The sequence below is a fragment of the Mus caroli genome, chromosome 15, assembly GCF_900094665.2.
Source record: "Mus caroli chromosome 15, CAROLI_EIJ_v1.1, whole genome shotgun sequence".
NCBI classification, from domain to species: Eukaryota; Metazoa; Chordata; class Mammalia; order Rodentia; family Muridae; genus Mus; species Mus caroli.
In genome coordinates this window covers 84858751-84879279 of record NC_034584.1, presented here as the reverse complement: position 1 = coordinate 84879279, position 20529 = coordinate 84858751, and the positions used below count along the sequence as shown (strand labels likewise).

General features: G+C 41.3%; 1 protein-coding gene across 20 annotated transcripts in view; it reads left to right on the top strand.

The window, feature by feature from the left end:
* Kif21a (kinesin family member 21A) overlaps positions 1-20529 on the top strand; it is a 116876-nt gene that overhangs the window by 46119 nt on the left and 50228 nt on the right. For all 20 annotated transcript variants that reach the window (XM_029469631.1, XM_029469623.1, XM_029469625.1 and 17 more), the window contains exons 2-10: positions 6713-6935; positions 7043-7225; positions 9113-9262; positions 10211-10345; positions 10805-10972; positions 12801-12916; positions 18219-18414; positions 18754-18943; positions 19335-19398. In XM_029469631.1, coding sequence (XP_029325491.1) covers positions 6713-6935; positions 7043-7225; positions 9113-9262; positions 10211-10345; positions 10805-10972; positions 12801-12916; positions 18219-18414; positions 18754-18943; positions 19335-19398 — 1425 coding nt within the window. The remainder of the gene's footprint in view (positions 1-6712; positions 6936-7042; positions 7226-9112; positions 9263-10210; positions 10346-10804; positions 10973-12800; positions 12917-18218; positions 18415-18753; positions 18944-19334; positions 19399-20529) is intronic.

Below are 20529 nucleotides of genomic sequence, written 5' to 3'. Positions count from 1 at the left end.
CATTAGAGACATGTCTGAAATTGCCAGTGAGTTAACAGAATGCCATAAAGTGCCTAATGGAACTGGAGCTATGACTCAGTGTGGAGAGAACTTGCTGCCCTTGTAGAGCACCCAAGTTCAGTTCCCAGGACCCACGTGAGGTGGCTCACAGCCTCCAATACCTCCAGCTCCAGGGTGTCCGACACTCTCTCCTGGCCCTGGCAGGTACCCACACACGTGTGGTAGACATGCACATAGACACACACAAGTACACACACACACACAAGTTCTTGTTGTGTCCCATACTGACGTGGATGACAGTGTGAATAAGGCTTGATTAGTCATAGCTATGAAAAAAAAACAGTTTTGGAATTGTGCCTTTTCTTTGCAAATGAGTGTATGAAACACTCAACTTACCATCTTTGTTTAGCATTACGTATACATACAGCTGTATGACTGTATACATAGGTAATGTTCAGTGCTGAATTTATACATGCCTAGAAAAACAGTTTCACAATTAAATTCTTAGACTCGGGACTTTCAAAGTATGCTTTAAAAAAAATTAATGCAGTAGTTAAAGGAGCCAATAAGTAAATATTACATTCTTGGTGGAATACCTAGACTCATTTGAGATATTATTCTGACTGGAGAGGAACTGGCTTAGGGGCTTTTTCAAGTGACTATGTAGTAACAGTCCCAGTACTTTATACATACATAGGCTTTCATTACCACATGGTGTCTCATCTGTTCCAGATGCTGCAACATGGGTTTGACAGTCATATCTTAGACATGTTTTATGGGTAACTGAATTGAGGCTGAGAGAAACTTATCCAGAGTCGGTGCTAGTGTGGGTAAAGACCTATGAAGAGTTCGATATTTGATATCTGATCCCAAGGTGGCAAGTAGTGGCAGAAGATGTATAATGCTCGAGTTGGAGTCTAAGTTCTTTTATTACTCACATATTTCAGTTCTGCGATGTACATATTTCCAGCTGGTTTCTCATTCCGTCCTGATCTGCTACATGCAGTGCAGATGCGCCCATTGTATGGATGCTGTGTGCACTGTCAGGGTATTGGGAAACTTCCTAAGAAGGCTCGAGGATTCACTGCTAATATGGGAAGCAGGAGCAAAGCAACCTTTGTCTGACGGAAGATGCTCCCTCTTAAGGTTGCTTGCTGAAAACAAGATTTGATCTCTTGGCTTACTTAATATATTCAGCTATAAAAATAGTTTGGTTGTTGTGAAGGCAAAAAACACGGGAAGCCAGGCAAGATTTTGACAGTTACTAGATTCAGTCTGAGAATGTCCTGTGACTTTCTGATGGCACCACTGGAGTCAGAGTCATTTCTCCAGTGGCTACCAGAACATTTCTCCATGGCTATCTTGTGCCGGAGTTTCCAATAGGAATGAAGGAAGAAGACAGAAGACACACAACTAATGATGGGTTTGTTGTGTAGCAGGAAGGAAGTCATTTATCACTTCCTTTAAAAGGCTGGCATAGAAAACCTTTGCTTTGTTCCCTTGATTCATTAAAATGTGACCCAAACCCATAGTGAACCTTAGAAAAACCAAACTAGGCTCTAATCTCATAGCATATAGGAAATGAGAGATAGAATGTCAATGAATACTGTTCAAGAGTGAGTTTCTTCTAACTAAGCAGGAACAGTGCATAACTAACCAAGCAGGAGCAGTGCACAGCATTGGGCCAAACTCTTTTAAAGCTGATGTAGTTTATCAGAGTCTGTTAGGAAACACTTGCACAATCACACCATTTTTATGTAATGTATAAGATGTGTTCCTTATCTGTAGAGAGTCACTAGTGGGAAAGCAGAAATTCAATTTGATATCTACTCTATGAAAACCAGGAACAGGTTTCTGGGAGGGGAAAGTAATTCAGCTTGGGGAAAGGGAAAGGATACCAAAGTCTGTGAGACTTTGAAAGTGTAGAGACAGTTGGCAGATACAAGGGGGATCAACATTCCAGGGAGATGGCAAAGCGCATCCATAGTCCAGGAAGCACACAGGTGAGAGCTCGCAATGACGGAAGCCTAAAGAATATCACAGTGACTTGATGTGAACTTGGTGACTTGGGTGTGCATTCCTATAATGCGGGAAGAATTCGGATTACAACGTTCTTAGATCCCAGGCTGAATGTGGACATTTTTTCTGGCAATGACTGATGAAGTTAGGTAGTTTGCAGAATTGGTTATGTAGTTGGAATTCAGAAAACAAGGATGTCACAGAGGAGGTTAGGAAAATACAAGGTTATGGATCAAATTGCATTTTATTCTTTTCCATTTATCTATCTGTTTGTCCATCCACCCATCTACTTACTGACCCATTCACTCATCCATATGAATCAAATTACATTATCTGTTAGTCCCATCCGTCCGTCTGTCTGTCTGTCTATCTATCTATCTATCTATCTATCTATCTATCTATCTATCTATCTATCTGTCTATCTATCTATTTATCTATCTATGAGATAGGCTCTTGCAATGTATTTCTGGATGCCCAGGAACATGCTTTGAAAATCAGGTTGGGCTGGAACTCACAGAAATCAGCCAGCTCCTGTCTCCTAAGTGCTGGAATTAAAGGCATATGCCGCCACATTTGGCCTCAAAAAAGTTTTCCAAGAGTGCTGAGGTAAGACGACCTGCATTCTGTAAGAGCACCGTGTTCCCGGTAAGAATAGGAGCCAAAGCTGCACCTGAAGGAGAGGTTCAGACGTGAGGTGAGGGCTGCATTTGTTCAGGTCTCTTCACCTGAAAATTTCAAAGCTTGTATTGTGTTCCCTTTCACACCTTCAACCCAGTTACAATAAATTATAGTGCTCAGTACTTTATAATTACAGAGATAGCATAATTATATGTGTAATTATATATTTGTAATAGTTTTGATGTATAGATATAATTATAGATAAGTAATCTATAATTATTTATATGTTATATATAGTTTACCAATATAATCTTGATGTACAATATTAGAATATTTTATTCTAAATAGTTATGCCATTTGTTTTACATAAATCTTTCTTTAGAAAGCTACTTGAAGTATATCTAGTTGTATGGATATACATTTTAAAAACTTGTGAGAATTTTTTTTTAAATTTTAACCAAAATGCTTATATTACAAAATGTACAGTTCACAGTCTTGGGGTGAGATGAGTATGTTTCATGGTGTGATACTATACATAAAGCTACTAAGAAATAGAGTTTGAAAATATGCAGCAGCAAATCTAAGATTCTCCTTTGGTTATTTTCTTTGGTAAGGAGTGACATTGTGTTGTTTTCTTGTCTGAGCTCAGATATTTTCAATATTGTGGTTAGAACTACACAAATGTTGAGCTCTTTCGTCAGCAACGACTTGGGCTTGAACTCACAGTGAGAACATTTCACTGAGATATGCTTAGGGATTTGAGCAGCTTTAATGGCTAACCTTTGAAGGAGGATTGAAGGAGAGGATTGAGGCTAGCTCCCACGGCTCTGTGTCATGGGAGACCATCTCAGAAACCCCCTTTGCCTGTGTCTGGTAGAAACAGGGTTCAGCTGGTCCTGTTGACAGCTAAAACCACGCTTTCTCCTCCGCCCATGCACATGAATAGACCTGGGCATCATCTGTATTTTAAGCAGATCCTCCCTTCTGTTAGCAAGGGTAGTAATCAGAGTGTAGGTTAGGAGGTCAAGCTAAAGACAGAATGACAATGTCATTCTAAAATGGGGCGGCAGATCTGCCATTCAAATGGCTCCTAATTTTCCTTAGTTATGTTGAAACAAAATGGAAAGTTAAGAATCCAGTAAGTCAGCTTATGGTTATAGTGCTATACTTAGGATCAAGTGACTGATTTCAAAGAAGAGTACAGTACGTGCTTTCATCATTAGCTTGTGCGTGTGTTCTGTCACAACGAACTTCTTATGGTCTCAGAGTGGCCTAGCTGTCCCGAAGCTGGTAGAGAGCCGGGGCTTCCGGGAGAGAGAACACACTGAGCTCACAAATGATTTTGTGCTGGAGGGCAAAGAGGTCACAGGAGCATCCAAATTAGTTGCTATCTGAATAGAGATTGGAAGTGAGATGTTCAGTTTGGTAAAGGACCCTTGAATACAAGTGTGTGTGTGTGTGTGGGGGGGGGGGGGGGAGGTGTCCAGGGAAAGGGAACATGGATTTGAAGACACAAAAGCAAAAAGAGTCCAGCTTGTTGGTGAAGGGGTGAAAACCCTCAGCACTTTTCCTAATCAATGGAAATCTTCTTTAAATGCAAGGTGTATGGAGACAAAGCAGAGAATCACACTGGTGGAGGGATTTGGTGACCCCATGAGCTGCTTGTCTTAGAAGTATCAATATGCATGGTGCAGAGCAGACTGATGGGGACAGGACTGGGTGGAGACTTTGAGAGATAGTGAGGGCCTTAATTAGGGTGGTGTGAAGGATGAGCAAAACTGGTGGACTGAAGAGCTATTTCAGGAGTAATTAGTATCTCCTGAGCTAGATGAGATGGACGGAATGAGGAAGAGGGCGGAACTGATCCTCTCTCGAGAGGTGCTGCTGACGGTGCTGTTTCTGTCTTCACATCAATCAGCTGCCATTCTCCCAGAGACAGCTGGAGTTTGATACGGCTTCCTTCTCATAACCCAGTGAAGCAGGGCAGGGCGGGAACCGTTTGGAAATGAGAGAATATGGATTTTTGGCAAACTCTGCTTATTGAGAGCACACGGAACAAGAGAGTCGAAGGTGTTATTACCATGGGCTGTTTTACAAATGTATTACTTTAAAACATTTTTTTTTTAGGTTAGCATCTAGAGTGATAGGCTTTGCCATAGCATCGCCATCGTTATACTGTGTGTTTAATTAGACTTTTTATTCTCATGGAGAGGTAGGCTTGGCCATAGCATCTTGGTTGTTATACAGCGTGCTATTAGACTTTATATTCTCATTCATTCTTTTCCCCAGCTGCCTTCTCCCACCACCCTTCCTTCTTAAGCAGTTTGTTTTCACCCCATTGCTCTCACCTACTGCTTTCTTATTGTCTTCCTTAAGATCTCTTCTTCCACCTCATGATCCTTCATTTAGTTTTATGATCCATACATATTTATATAAATACATGCATACATCATTTTAAATTTAGGTGCACTGGCTATTTTATGGTCTCTACTCATAGCTTATAAGAAGCCCTTTTTTGGGTTATTTTATTTATTTACATTTTAAATGCTGTCCCCCTTCCCAGTCTCCCCTCCATAACCCCCCCCATCCAATCCCCCGTCCCCTTTGTCTCTGAAAGGGTGCTCCTCCACCCACCCACTCCCACCACACAGCTCTTATAAGGAGCTTTTTAAATGTTAATATATTATCTCTTTGCCTTTTCTTAAAAAAAAAAGAATTATTTTATTTTTAGTTATGTATATGTATGTCTTCCCCATCCTCTATGTGTGTGTGTGTGTACATATGCTCACAGAAGTTAGAAGACGATGTTGGGTTCCCTGTAGCCATAGTTATATGCAGTTATGACAGACTCCAGTCCTCTCCAAGAGCAGCAGTGTTCTTACTGCAGAGCCATCTCCCCACCCGTCTTTGTCTTCCTATAATACAGTGTCCTGCAGTTGAAGCAGTGTTAGATCTTGAAAGAATTATGGGAATTATGGTTCCCCTTCACAAGTGAGGACATTGGTGTTCCACAGTGAGAGACCTGGAGCCCGGGCTTCTTGATGGACACGTGCCGTTGCTCTTTCCCCATGCCTAACAGACTACTTGGTGGCTAATATCTCATTTAAAGCAACCGTTCTTGGAAATGCTAGCAAAGGAGAAAACTGCCATAAGGAATGAGACATATCATTGCATAAGTAAGTGGGATTGGTACTTACTTCAGTATTATCTTTCTGTCCCTCTGACTTACTTTACTTCTTTGAGAATAAGCGTTGGACATACAGAATTCAGAACAGGGAAGTTTTGGCCTCTGAGCAGGTAGGATGGGTATGTGCTGTATCCTCTTCTGCGTGAAGGGAGGACAACCCATTTCACCGGCTTTTGCTTTGGAGAGAAAATATTGGAACTTCTCTTTCTATCTTATTTTTAAGTTGTTTGTGAAAACTCTTGCTTCTGATGTGTCTTAGTACATGACCAAACAGTCAAGTTATTATATGCATGCATGTCATTAGCAAATGATTACCTATATATATATATATATATATATATATATATATGTGTGTGTGTGTGTGTGTGTGTGTGTGTGTGTGTGTGTGTGTGTGCGCTGGATGGGGTGTGTGTGTGTGTGTGTGTGTATATATATATATATATATATATATATATATATGTGTGTGTGTGTGTGTGTGTGTGTGTGTGTGTGTGTATTGGGGCTTAAACATGTGAAGATACCGTAAGTCACGGCCAAATGCGTTCAGAAATCGCTAGTGAGAAGTTAGAAAAATGTGAGTCAGGGGTTTCAGGGTACTGGGGTTTAAATATTATCTGTAATATTTCATTTTTATGGTGATCTTTGGAAATAAAGAGGAAAACCACAACTGAGTGGGTACTTTATGCTCTTGTTCATTATTTTGGGGGCTACTAAATAACCCGTTGGGGTTGTTAGGCAAGTGATTTTATTTACTGAAGTTAATTCAGTGTACGTCAATGGATTTAAATTTTGGCCAAGGACTTAAAGTCCTTAGAGCCTTTTCTGATGATTCATCTTTCTTTTCTGAGTATAACAATTTGTCATCTCTTTTCTGGTTCTCCTCCACAGAATAAGACCACAGCTTGCCAAAGAGAAGATCGAAGGTTGCCATATCTGCACGTCAGTCACACCCGGAGAGCCTCAGGTCTTCCTCGGGAAGGATAAGGCCTTTACTTTTGATTATGTGTTTGACATCGACTCCCAGCAGGAGCAGATCTACACCCAGTGCATCGAAAAGCTCATTGAAGGCTGCTTTGAAGGCTACAATGCTACCGTGTTTGCCTATGGACAAGTAAATGCCTCATTGTCTGCATGCGAGTTAGAATTCAGTTCTGTTTCCATTGTCTTGTCTTGTGGCCTGCGTAGTATGAACCGTCCTTCTCTTGTCCCTTTGTTCAGACTGGAGCTGGGAAAACCTACACGATGGGAACCGGATTTGATGTGAACATCATGGAGGAAGAGCAGGGCATCATCTCTCGTGCTGTTAGACACCTGTTCAAGAGTATTGATGAGAAAAAGACCTCAGCGATTAAAAATGGGCTGCCCCCTCCTGAATTCAAAGTGAATGCCCAGTTCCTAGAGGTAATAGACTCATGGTCAATTTCCTTTAAATTTTACCCGTAACAGCAGATCCTTATTAATAGGATACTGCTGTCCTTTGGTATAGTGCTTTGCACACAACACTCAGTCAATGTGGGTTTAGGAAATTAGCATTATTAGTTAATAGGTAATAAATATGCCTTACTTTTGGATGCAAAATAATGTTGATATTTATACTATAAATGCTTGACATGTAGATTAAAAGTACAATTAACATTGCTTATTTCTGAACCTTCTCTTAACAAGTGATAAACTATCGTAGGTAATTTGGGTGGGCTTATAAAGTGCTAGGAGTTAAGAAATTATTATCAAAAGGGAGGGGACAAGTTGAGAAATGGCTTCAGAGGCTGAGGGTGTCTCTATAGTGTGCAATTATTATTGGGTTAGTATAAATTTATGGTACCTAGTCTGGTAGGGAGCTATGTTAGGAGGAGGAAATCTAGGCTCTTGAGTAATACTGTAGTTAGATGGGCTGGCGCATTGTAATTCTGAATTGCATTGACTTTACATATGCCAATAAAGATCTTTAAGAAATGAAGGATAAAATATGGATGTCTCGGTGGGTGAGGATGCTTGCTGCCAAGCCTGAGGACCTGAGTTCAATCCCAGAGAAGGAGAGAACCAGCTCTCCACGTGCGTGCCATGGCATGCATGCTCTACACATACACATAAATAAATACATGTGTGTGTGTGTGTGTGTGTATGTGTATAGTAAAAGATAGAAGAAGTAAGCCACCAGAGATAGAATTATCATCCTGTTTGCCAGCTGTAATCACAGCTAGTATATTCACGATTACCAAGTGATGAGATCAGCCTGGGTGCCCATCAACAGACAAATGCATAAAGAAGATGTGAAATGCACACACACGCATGGGCCTGTGTACAGCGTAGAGCACTATTCAGCCTTAAGAATGGAATTATGCAGATTGCAAGAAGATGGATGGGACTGGAAATCATCATGTTGTGTGGAATAAGCCAGACCCACAGAGATAGAGTAACAGAGTTCCTTTGTATTTGTTAAACAAACAACAACAACAACAACAAAAAACAAAGCAAAAAAATAAATAAATAAAAAGGAAGGGAAAGCTTTGAAATAGAAGTGAGGGAGAGGGGAAGGGGCAGGGGAAGGAGAAAGCAGGTGAATATTTGCCTAAACTACATTGTATACATATGTGAAGTGTCACAATAGAACCTATCTTTTTTTACATTAATGAACGAGAAAAGATTTAGTAAAGTCTTTAAACACACTGAACAGGATAAGTATAAAAGGAAAAAGAAATACGGTTTTAAGGTTGAAATTGTAAAACTTGGAAAATTCTTAGCATCTCCGACCTTTTTTTTTAATCCCGGCATCTGAAATGCTGAGGTAGGGCCTCTGTGTGTTCAAGGGCAGCCTGGTCGGGATACTCAGTGACACACTCCACCCTCCTAAGACAACCTGATCTACAGAAAGTCCCAGGCAACCAGGGCTACTTCTAGTGAGACCTCACACCCAACCCCAACCCCAACCTTCTCCCCCAAATAGAAAGTATCTCTGCCCTAACCTTTGGCATTGCCTGCACCTGAGCCGTACTGGCTCAAGCTTGCTTATTTGTCTTTGCTTCTGTCTTGAGGAGTGGTCATAGGTCATCTTAGCTTTTGTGCCTGGGTTGTTTGTTACAATTACGTCATTTCCTCTTTATTTTTATAGCTAAATCTGACTTTCCCTTCAGTATTCATAAATTTGTGATCATATACTAATTCATAGCTATATGAAGAAATAGCTGTCATTTTGAGGGCTGTCGAGTCTATTGAAGATACCCTGAAGCATGTCAGAGGCTCACAGAACCACTTCGATAGAATTAACCATTTAATGTGTCTTTTCCACAGCTCTATAATGAAGAGGTCCTTGACTTGTTTGATACCACTCGGGATATTGATGCAAAAAATAAAAAATCAAATATAAGAATTCATGAAGATTCAACTGGAGGAATTTATACTGTGGGCGTCACAACACGCACTGTGAATACAGAACCAGAGGTGACTGTGTTATTAAAATAGAGCGTAGGGGCTTTCAAAATTGTCATTACTGATAGAACAGTCAAGATAAATACGTAAAATGGCTTTCGTTCAGTACAATGGATTTAAAAATCTTGTCTGCCTTCTTTGTGCTTTTTTCCCCTAAAAGAACATCATTATAAAAGTATGAGAGTCCTAGTAAGATGTGTCAGGAACCTGGTGCCCAGACTTCCATTTTTTTAGAACTCACATGATGGAAGGAAAACCAATCCCCAAACTTCCAAATGTTGCTCTCTGATCCTATGCATATACTATGTATGACGCGTGTGCACGCACACTGACACATGAATTGATGCCAAAATGAATTTAATGGGATGCTGATGCTAACTCCTTAGTATAACGTTTGTGTCTTGCTAATTCTTTAGCATAACAACACCGAGAGAGGCCGTCATCCTTGGCAGATGATGTCTGAAGTTGGGTGCAGTGTGTGTATAGCTCACATGCCAGAGCTACAGAGGGCTAAACTGTGCTGAAGTACGAGGTTATAATCCATTTGTTCTTTGCTTGTGAGGTTTAGGATTGCGTCTTGGCTTTTATAGGGATGCATTTAAGAAAAAAATAATAATCTTTAAAAAAATGAGAAGAAAAAACTTAAACAGGGACGCCTAACTGATCCGGATTACTGTGGAGTCCGTTGTACCAAAGCCTTCTACTGTAACAGTTTGGAGTGGAAGCTGTAAATGTCAGCATAGGATGGACAATGGGACTTAGTGTTTTCTCCTAGTCAAAAAAAAAAAAAAGGAGAATGCACCATTGTACTGAGAAGTTCAGCTGAGATGGTCTGTAACAAAAAGATAGGATGAGAGATCTTCCTTTATGTCTGTCAGCACAGTGGGTTTTAGCCAGCAGCTCAGACAGAAGGTTGGCTGGTGCCTGTGTGTCAAGTGAAGCCTTTCTTCCCCGTTGCAGATGATGCAGTGTCTGAAGTTGGGCGCTCTCTCGCGCACCACGGCCAGTACCCAGATGAATGTACAGAGCTCTCGTTCACACGCCATCTTTACCATTCACGTGTGTCAAACCAGAGTGTGTCCCCAAGCAGATGCTGTGAGTTCTTGTTTCTTAAACGTTCAGCCTTTAGATCAGTACATCCTATGCATCTCTGGAGAGGAGTTTGATCCAGTTTTATTTTATTTTATTTTTTTCTTCCTTAGTTTCCTTTTTTTTTGGTTGTTGTTGTTATTTATTTAAAGGAAGCTGACCAATTGTGTAACACTTTGGAAAACAAACAAAAATACTGAATATCTGTTTGTAATGACCAAGTGGAGGGGTCATCCTCTAGGCTCTTTGTGGTGAGGGCTGTTTGTCTATTTTCCTTCATCAGCAGAGCCTTAGTTCAGTACAGCTGGAGCTTGCTCTCCAACCTTTTTCTCTGATGTTTTCATTGATGCTTGCATGGCGATGCCACTGTTTCTCCAGCTGTGCAAGGGGGCAGATGGGGACAAGGTTACAGGGTGTTTGATGTCACATTAATGAGGCATCTTGGACTATCTCCCGCCATCTCAGGAGAACACAACTGATAACAAGCTGATTTCCGAATCATCGCCAATGAACGAGTTTGAGACGCTGACTGCGAAGTTTCACTTTGTTGATCTGGCGGGGTCGGAAAGACTGAAGAGAACCGGAGCTACAGGCGAGAGAGCAAAAGAGGGCATTTCCATCAACTGCGGGCTTGTAAGACCACAAGAGACATGTGCCCTCTCTGCTGTCCCTCTCTGTTTAGCTTGGTTGGTTGGGTGATCAATAAGTAGTGCAGGCTCGCCTCACAATGATTCTCCTGCCTCAGACTTTGCCATCCTGGAGTTATAGACATACGTTTTCAGGCCCAACTTCCTTTTCTCTGCTGTAATTCACAATATATCTCATGGAAATCCTTCCTCACTGTCTTGAAGGCTAAAGCAACAGTAATACATTGACCTGACTACACTGTCTGTACCCCACCCCCACGTCGCGGGCTTTTTTATGTCTTAGTTTGGCTCGCTCAACCTTTCTAGTATGTGCAAAAGCTGACAGATGGGAACAATGTTTTAAAACTTATTTCCACACTTGAAAACATACATTCAAAGCAAGCCCTTAAAGTTAAGTATTTCATTGGCCAAGACACAAAGGCCACCTTGGTTGACATTTTGTGACGCTGGTTTTATTGACTGTGTGGATCATTCGAAAGCTTTTTAACAGTTTATTTTTATTATGTTCTTGTATCTCCGAGTCTGATTTATTTTGTTGGAATTTTGTCCAAATTTTATCCATTTTTTTACAAAATAGTTTGTATTAGGAATTAACTTTAATACTCTGCCACCTAGTGGTATTTTGATAGGCAAACGCCTTGTGGTTGAGTTAGCAGGTTTCATTATGTGCAAGAAAATATTTTAGAACACTCTTTTGCATGCCTTTTCTTCTTGCTCTCCTCATTATAAAATTAGATATCTGTTCCCATGTAAGGAACAGCACTGCTAAATCCCTGTGATGGTGACACCTGGTCACATGCTCCTACTTGGATCCTTCCTGTCCTGCAGTGGGACCTCCAAACTTTAGGGGTTTTGTTTGTTTGTTTTTAACCAGTGTCCATTGATCCCAGTATGATTACATTTCTGTTAGGAACTGTCCAGTGAAGCTTATTAGAGAGACCCTAATCTCCCAATATCAAAGCCCACACGGACAGGCTCCCTCATGGTCAGGCTTGAGTCCTACACTTTGAATGTTGTCTCAGATGGATTAGGACACGTGTCCCGAAAGGGACAAAATCCATTGCTCAATTTCCCGTCGAGGCTGTTGAACTTTGGTGTGGCCAGTACTGAATTCCATAGATTCTGGAAAAAGAAGCCGAGATACAGTATGACTCATGCCACTTGCCAGATGATGACTTGGCCCTGACACTCCATGTTTCTGGTTGTCTCATGACTGAAAGCTGATATGATTAGTGTGTGGAATGTGTTCCTCATGGAGTCCAGCCCGTTCATGGCAGGAAAGTATAGCTATAGAAATATTAACGATTTACCTTTTATAAAGTTGGATATTGAACACATATCATGTCATATATATATTTCTAAAGTCAGTATTACTTGTGTAGTGAATCCTTACTCAGGGAAATGACACTAATATTTTCCTTGCGGCTATGACAAGTATTAGCCACATAGACCATTTTTGTATTATAGCAGGAAACTTTCAAGGAGCTGGGGACTTAGTAAACGTTTGATTTAAATTGAGAAAAATTCATAATACGAATGAGTAGTTCCCTGAAGATGTAACCTGAGCTCCAGGCATGGTCAGACTTAGTCAGTCTTTAAGCATTAATGTTTTAAAGGAAAATCTCTGGACTCTAAGGGCAATGAGTAACACATGCATTACTAAGCTTACTTGTATTTGGAAATACAAATGTGAATTAAATCCAAACACGGGGTTCTTAATTTTTATCTTGTTTCCTACAGGCTGTCCTTATTAGTTCAAAGCGCTCTAGTTAATAAACATACGATTTTTCCCCCTCTCTCCTTTTCTCTGTCAGTTGGCTCTTGGGAATGTAATCAGCGCCTTGGGGGACAAGAGCAAGAGAGCCACCCACGTCCCTTACAGAGACTCGAAGCTGACAAGACTCTTGCAGGATTCCCTGGGGGGTAACAGGTATGTATCCATCCGTGTTCTAGGTTTAGATTACACATCATTTTTAAAGTGTTATCTGTAAGATTTATAAGAACTGCTTTTATTTTAAAGCAAATGAATAGGACGAAAAAGTGACAGATACCTAAAATGTGTAAATCATTTTATACATGATAATTCTGGTAGTACTTATAATATTCTTTGGGTAGTGCTGGTATTTCTACTTTATTGATGAGTTAAAGTTGGGGAAGTTTGGTGATTTATTGAACACCGCATAAGTTTTAAAGGAAATCAGCAATACATGCTCGTTCGACAATAGTGTCGATTCTGATTCGCACACGGAGACGCCAAAAGAATTTTTGTTGGTAATAAGTGAAACCTTCTAAGTTACCACGAAGTCGTTTAAATGTTATCGACAGTTTCCCACAAAGTTTAAGGTCGGAACTTGTTTTGTTATGCTGGGAAAGTTGTCAGAAAATGTCAGTTGAGTGAAATGCAGGGCGTTTGCTGACGAGCTGTGGGATTCTGTACTCTCTTCCCCTCTAAACTTTTGCACTGGAGGACTCCATGGCTAAACATTTCCTTCTGCTACACAGTCCCTTCTTTCTCCTCCATTGACTGTGTAAATGGAAACGTTTGGTTTTTTTGGCATTTGAATTCATTCACAGCCTATTTCAACAAGTTAAACATGCTCCGCACATTTCCTTTATTATGCTTTTAGTGGTCTAAAAGTCATGTTTATTGAGTAGAGGCCACACAATGAACAATCTGGGAATTAAGTAAGTCTCTTTTTGGACTGCAATTTTTCAAAAAAGACTTTTGAATAATTTTGAATTTAGGTTTAAAATCAGTTTGCCTTAGAAAAAGAGCTGTGTTTAATTCAGCAGCGTTTTAAAATATTTCTTCCTTTTATGTAATCTTGGTCTTCTCTCTCTTTAAATGTGTTGCATGTTTGAATGCAATATGGCTTCCTTGGTTGCATATTTTAAAACTTGTTTTTAGTATTTTCCGTATGTTTTTCAGGATCCATCTAGGTTTCATAACAAAGTAAAAATTGTTTTTGAGCCCAATGAACATTTTCTAATTTCCTCCCTCCCTCCCTCCCTCCCTCCCTCCCTTCCTTCCTCCCTTCCTCCCTCCCTTCCTTCCTTCCTTCCTCCCTCCCTCCCTCCCTCCCTCCCTCTCTTCCTCCCTTCCTTCCTTCCTCCCTCCCTTCCTTCCTTCCTTCCTTCCTTCCTTCCTTCCTTCCTTCCTTCCTTCCTTCCTTCCTCCCTTCCTTCCTTCCTCCCTTCCTTCCTTCCTCCCTCCCTTCCTTCCTCCCTTCCTCCTTCCCTCTCTCCTTCCCCCTCCCTCCTCTCCTTCCTTCCTTGCTTCCTTCCTTCCTTCCTTCCTTCCTTCCTTCCTTCCTTCCTTCCTTCCTCCCTTCCTTCCTTCCTCCCTCCCTTCCTTCCTCCCTTCCTCCCGCCCTTCCTTCCTCCACATGTATTGTTATGGTATGCTATACTGCACACCTGAAAGAAACAGATCACCATATTACCAATAGTTTCTTCTAAGTTAATGGTACTTCTTTAAAAATAGAATTATAAAAGTAAACATTTTTTGATGTTTGCTTAGAGCAAACTAGTTCTTGAGACATATACCTTTGAGTTTTGTTTAATATAGGGTATTTTTCCCTTCCTTAATCAATGCTAGCCAGCTCCTCTCCTTCCCGACTTTCATAGTTCCTACTTAATTAGTCCCCGGTCTTAGTGCTTTTCAAAATATTTGTGAAATGCAAGCCTCCCTGCCTTCCAGTTCCTAGTTGACCACTACCGTCCGTAACTGTCCTCTGTTTGCCCTATGCGTGACTCACCGCATGGATCTGTGCTGGTCTTCACTGTCGTCAGTGAGTTGAGTTCATTGGTGACAGGAGGTTCAGGTGCTACACGTGCTCATGCTCAATCTCGGTCCTTACCGTTTGTAACATCGGAGTGTAGTAAGTGCTTTGCAGAGCGGTGCTGCATGCAGACCGCACTTCAGGTCGTCCTCTAGTCAGCATCCCATCGGTCCTTACTTTCAATTGCCTACTATATTTTCATTATCAGATCATAGCTAGAGAGGCACACATTGTCTCAATTTAACGATCTCCCCAAAGCATGTGTACATCATACTTACTTATGCATCTATTTATATAATACAACAGCGTTTTTGAGAACTAAGGCACGTCAAAATACCGGGCTACATATTTGGAAGTACCTTGAAGAATTAAACTCATGGGCCCTCCCATTCAGGCCTTTAGAGTCTGAAGTATGGAAAACGTTTGTGTGAAGGGAATACCAGCAATCGTGTACTGGACAAGAGGGAAATGTTCTAATGGTGCAGGGGGCAGAGGAAAGGTCCAGTGGAGCGGAGTGTTTGCTGACAGAATGCTCAACGCTATTTCAGCAGAGACAGGAAGGAATGAGTAAGAGCTGGTAGGAGAGCCTTCTGTGGTAGCGCATCCCGTTAATCCTCGCACTCTGGAGGCAGACGAGGGTGGATCTCTGTAAGTTCGAGGCCAGCTACAAAGCTGAGTTCCAGGTCATCCAGGGACATACAGTGAGACCCTGACTCGAAAAGAGAGAGAGAGAGGCAAAGAGAGAGAGAGAGAGAGAGGCAGAGAGAGAGAGAGAGAGAGAGAGGCAGAGAGAGAGAGAGAGAGGCAGAGAGAGAGAGAGAGAGGCAGAGAGAGAGAGAGAGAAAGTAAAAGGAGAGAAGCTCTAGAACACGACCTTTTCATTTGCTGTAATTTTGAGATAAGGTCTCTTGGCGGCTCAGGTTGCTTTGTACTTGCTATCCTGCATCAGCTTCAGCTTCCTCAACAACTGGGAACATCCTTCGAAGAAGGCTCAGTAGGACACAGCTGAGATTCCCAGGGGGCGGGGGAGGGGGGAGGGGGGAAGGAAACCATTAAGGAGATTACTGAATAGGGTCAATTGCCATCCATTACCTTCCTATCAGGGTGGGTGAACTGGGTCTTTAAAGGAAGGTTTGATATGTTAATTATGTTCATGTTTTCCTGAGTTTGGGTGCATCCAGAGATGGGTGTGAGCATTTGCCTCAATGGCTTACCACCTTAGTTTTTGAGAGAGGGTCTCTTTCTGAATTTGGAGCTCAGTGATCAGCAAGATGGCCTGTCCAGCAAGCCTCTACCTGTCAAGTGCCGAGATTGCAAGTCCGTTGAAGTGGCTGCTGGGGTATCTAAATTTAGTCCCTTATTCTTGTGTGGGAAGCGCATTACTGACTGAGCCATTTCCATTTAAACTGGCAGTGACATCAATGCCAAGAAACAGTGGCATTAAAACACAAATCAATACCCTTGTCCGGCCTCAGGTTTCCGGCATGCTTCCCTATAAATAGTTGCATTTCATGAGGATACCATAAGCTGCTGCGAGGCTTCTACGGACGACAGAAGCTCGAATCATTGCAAAGGTATCCGGAGCCTGTGGCAAGGAGTGCTGACCACTTAGTGGTTGATCAGGAGTTAGAGAAAGAGTGCCAGCACTAGACTCTTCTTATATCATGTCAAATTGGATTGCAAGTGTCCAGGAAGACCTTCATGTGGTTCCTTGACAGACATAATAGCTGGGGTATATAAGCATTTGACTATTCCATTTTGATGAGCCAGTTTAGCATGTCTCATATTTCCGTTCTTTTCCTGTGTAGTCTGGGCAGAAGTCAAATAACAAACTGAGTAGTCAGCCACAAATGATGGTTTACTACTGTGAAAAGTCGGGAGATACTATATGCTTCTTTTGTTTGAGTCTCATTGCATTTTGAATGAGAGTCATAGCTGAATCGAGCCAAAATGTCAGTAGAAAGGAAAAACTTTTAAAAACAATTTTAAAAAATTTAAATTTATTTTCTACGTGTATGTGTGAGGTGCCTGCGTGTATGCCTGATTGCCACTTGGTTGCAGTGCCCCTGGAGGGCCAGAAGATGGTATTGGATCCCTTGGGATAGGAGTGACAGAGGATTGTGAGCTGATGTGTGGGTGCTAGGAATTGAATCTTGGCCCTCTGCCCGAGCAGCCAGTATTCTTAGCAGTGAAGCCATCTTTCCAGCTCTCATACTTGAATGATTTTTTTTTCAAAAAAATAAAGCCTTAAATAGTCAAAAAAGTTTTTTTTTCAACATGCCATATTTATAGTTAAAGTGATAATAGAATTATTGTGTGCCCTGCCTCAAAAAGTTTACATAGGGGGCTGGAGAGATGGCTCAGCGGTTAAGAGCACCGACTGCTCTTCCAGAAGTCCTGAGTTCAATTCCCAGCAACCACATGGTGGCTCACAACCATCTGTAAAGGGATCCGATGCTCACTTCTGGTGTGTCTGAAGAGAGTAACAGTGCACTCTTATGAATAAAATGAATAAATCTTTTTTTTTTTTTTTAAGTTTACAGGGTATAGGGAACTTTCCCGGATAGCATTTGAAATGTAAATAAAGAAAATATCTAATAATTAAAAAAAAGTTTACATAGTATCCAGAGATAAATGTATGCGCTCACCACCAAACCCAGACACTATTGCAGATGCCAACAAGTGCTTGCTGACAGGAGCCTGATGTAGCTGTCTCCTGTGTGGCTATGCCAGTTGCCTGGCAAATATAGAAATGGATGCTCACAGTCATCCATTTGACCGAGCATAGGGTCCCCAATGAAGGAGCTAGAGAAAGGACCCAAGGAGCTGAAGGGGTTTGCAGCCCTATAGGAGGAACAACAATATGAACTAACCAGTACCCCCAGAGCTCTCTGGGACTAAATGACCAATCAAAGAAAACACATGGTGGGACTCATGTCTCTAGCTGTATATGTAGCAGAGGATGTCCTAGTTGGTCATCAATGGAACGAAAGGCCCTTGGTCTTGTGAAGGTTCTATGCGCCAGTATAGGGGACTGCCAGGACCAGGAAATGGGAGTGGGTGGGTTGGGGAGGAGGGGGGGGAGGCGGGAGGGGATAGGGGATTTTCGAAGACTAAACTAGGAAAGGGATAACATTTGAAATGTAAATAAAGAAAATATCTAATTAAAAAATAAAAAAATGTATGTGCTCATACATTCTCAAGGTATTGTGAATCAAAGAACATAATATATACCCTTTCTCTCCTGCCTTACCTAAGTTAACAAAACCCTTTTGTTAAGATGGTCTTAAATCATGAAGGCTTTTAAGGTTGACTTTATTTGTAAGTTAGTAACATCAGTCTTTTATGATCTTCGAAGGAAGATGCTATGTAAATGGTAGGAACTTGAAAAATGTGCATTTCAGAACTGGGTTTTTATTTGTACAACAAACCGCTATTTGTAACTTTCAGCCAGACCATCATGATAGCATGCGTCAGCCCTTCAGACAGGGATTTCATGGAGACGTTAAACACTCTGAAGTACGCCAATCGAGCTAGAAATATCAAGAACAAGGTGATGGTCAATCAAGACAGAGCCAGTCAGCAAATCAACGCGCTGCGGAGCGAGATCACGCGCCTTCAGATGGAGCTCATGGAATACAAAACAGTAAGCTAAAAGCACCGACTGCATTCTCTGACTGACTGAAGGCCTGGGTCATGAACACAGTCTTGACTTGTTGGAGCGGCTGCATGTATTTGCTTTGGAGGTAGTCTTCGGGAGGTCAGACTGTCTAGAATTCTTCAAAAGGCTCCTTACTCAATCTAATTCTCCTGGCTAATGCACCGTGAAAGATTGAAGTCCAAGGAAATGGGTTTTTTTTGCCTTGGGCCTGGGAGGATAAAAAGGCTGCTGGTTCTAGAACTGTGATCTTGGGGTTGTCCTTAAAGAAAACTCTTGTGTACTTAAGGCCTGTATTAACCAATGGGCGGGGGGGTTCTTTTCAAGGGTAAAAGAATAATTGACGAGGAAGGCGTGGAAAGCATCAATGACATGTTTCATGAGAATGCTATGCTGCAGACTGAAAATAATAATCTGCGTGTAAGAATAAAAGCCATGCAGGAGACCGTTGATGCGCTGAGGGCCAGAATCACGCAGCTTGTCAGTGAGCAGGCCAACCAAGTTCTTGCCCGAGCAGGTACGTGTTTAGGGTGGGGTCAGTGGGAGATTAACTTCAGAAGGATATGACACATCCTTTGTGTTGATTATTTACTCTAAATAGTTGGAATTGAAATGTTGAACTTTGATATATATAACCTATCATTTTAAGTTAAATACCTAATTTTAAAAATCAATAAATTCCTACATAAACAAAACATGTGCCCTTTGCAATATTTTTTCTTCAGGATCTGGGTTCATGCAATTCAAGGTAGGAAATTTGTTGTAGGAATTGTGTTTTTATTTGGATACTAACTTTCCAAACTAGGGCCTCACGCATGGCCAGGCAAGTGCTAAGCCAGTGAGCTATACTTCTAATGCTGGAGTCTTTGTTTTAAAATAAAATTTCCATTTCCTATTTTATCTTGCAGGTGAAGGGAATGAAGAGATCAGTAACATGATTCATAGTTATATTAAAGAAATTGAAGACCTCAGGTATAGTTTTCTATAACATGTAATGCATGTCAGATTTTGTAATGTTCAGAATATTCCTGTGTGCTGGGCTGAATATTCAGGAGCTATCAGTATTGCTATTTGGGACCTGTGGTCATGTTAACTTTAGAGGACCAGATACTTGGCTTTCCCACAGTGTCATATTCCAAAGCTAATTTTCCCTGTCTCCTTTCCCATGTTCCCTTTCCATTTCTTCTCTTACTGTTATTGCTAGATCTTTATTGGACATCACCAAACCCAAAGTATAGGACAGGCAGGCCTACCCGATGCTGGTGATTTCATCCTTAATCCTTTCCCTGCCTGTGGATCTTTTCCCATCACCTGGAAACAGATCCACGTCTCTGAATCAACTTTAACTTTTTGAACTTTCTATTCCTTCCTGTTTTTTTTTTTTTAAAGTCAACCATACTGGCTTTGGATTTTTCCATGTAATCAACTTTTACAACCTAAACTAATGGATATTTTTAAAAGATTTATTTATTTATTATTCATATGAGTACACTGTTGCTGTCTTCAGAAGAGGGTGTCACAACCATCTTCTTACAGATGGCTGTGGGCCACTCTGTGGTTGCTGGGAACTGAACCCAGGACCTCTGGAGGATCAGTCAGTGCTCTTAACCACTGAGACAGGCATAGCATAAAGAGGCCACAGTCTGGTAGAGCATTATAACTAGACATATGCAGGAAATTGAAGTGTCATACTTTAGTATGATAAAAAAGTCTGTCTATAGTTTATGGATGTGGAGAAAGCTGCAGAAGAAAAGACTGGGGAGTTATAGGAAGGTGACACAGGACAGGGACATTAAACACAGCTGGAAGATTCTTAGTTTCCATGGTCCTCTCTGATGCTTTGTTGTTCCTCAAGGGGTAGAACCCCAGTTCAGCCATGTGGAATCCTCACAATTCAATGTCTTGAATTTGTGTTATTTGTCCCCCTTTGTCCCTAGGCTATTCTCAGTGACAAGTACTTTCCCTACTTTCCTGCCCTAACAAAGTCGTTTTTGTCTCTTTAATGCTTCAAAATTCAAAGACAAATAAGATGCTGTGACATAGCAATAAAGTTATTATTGACTGTAACTTTAATGTGTGTGTGTGTGTGTGTGTGTGTGTGTG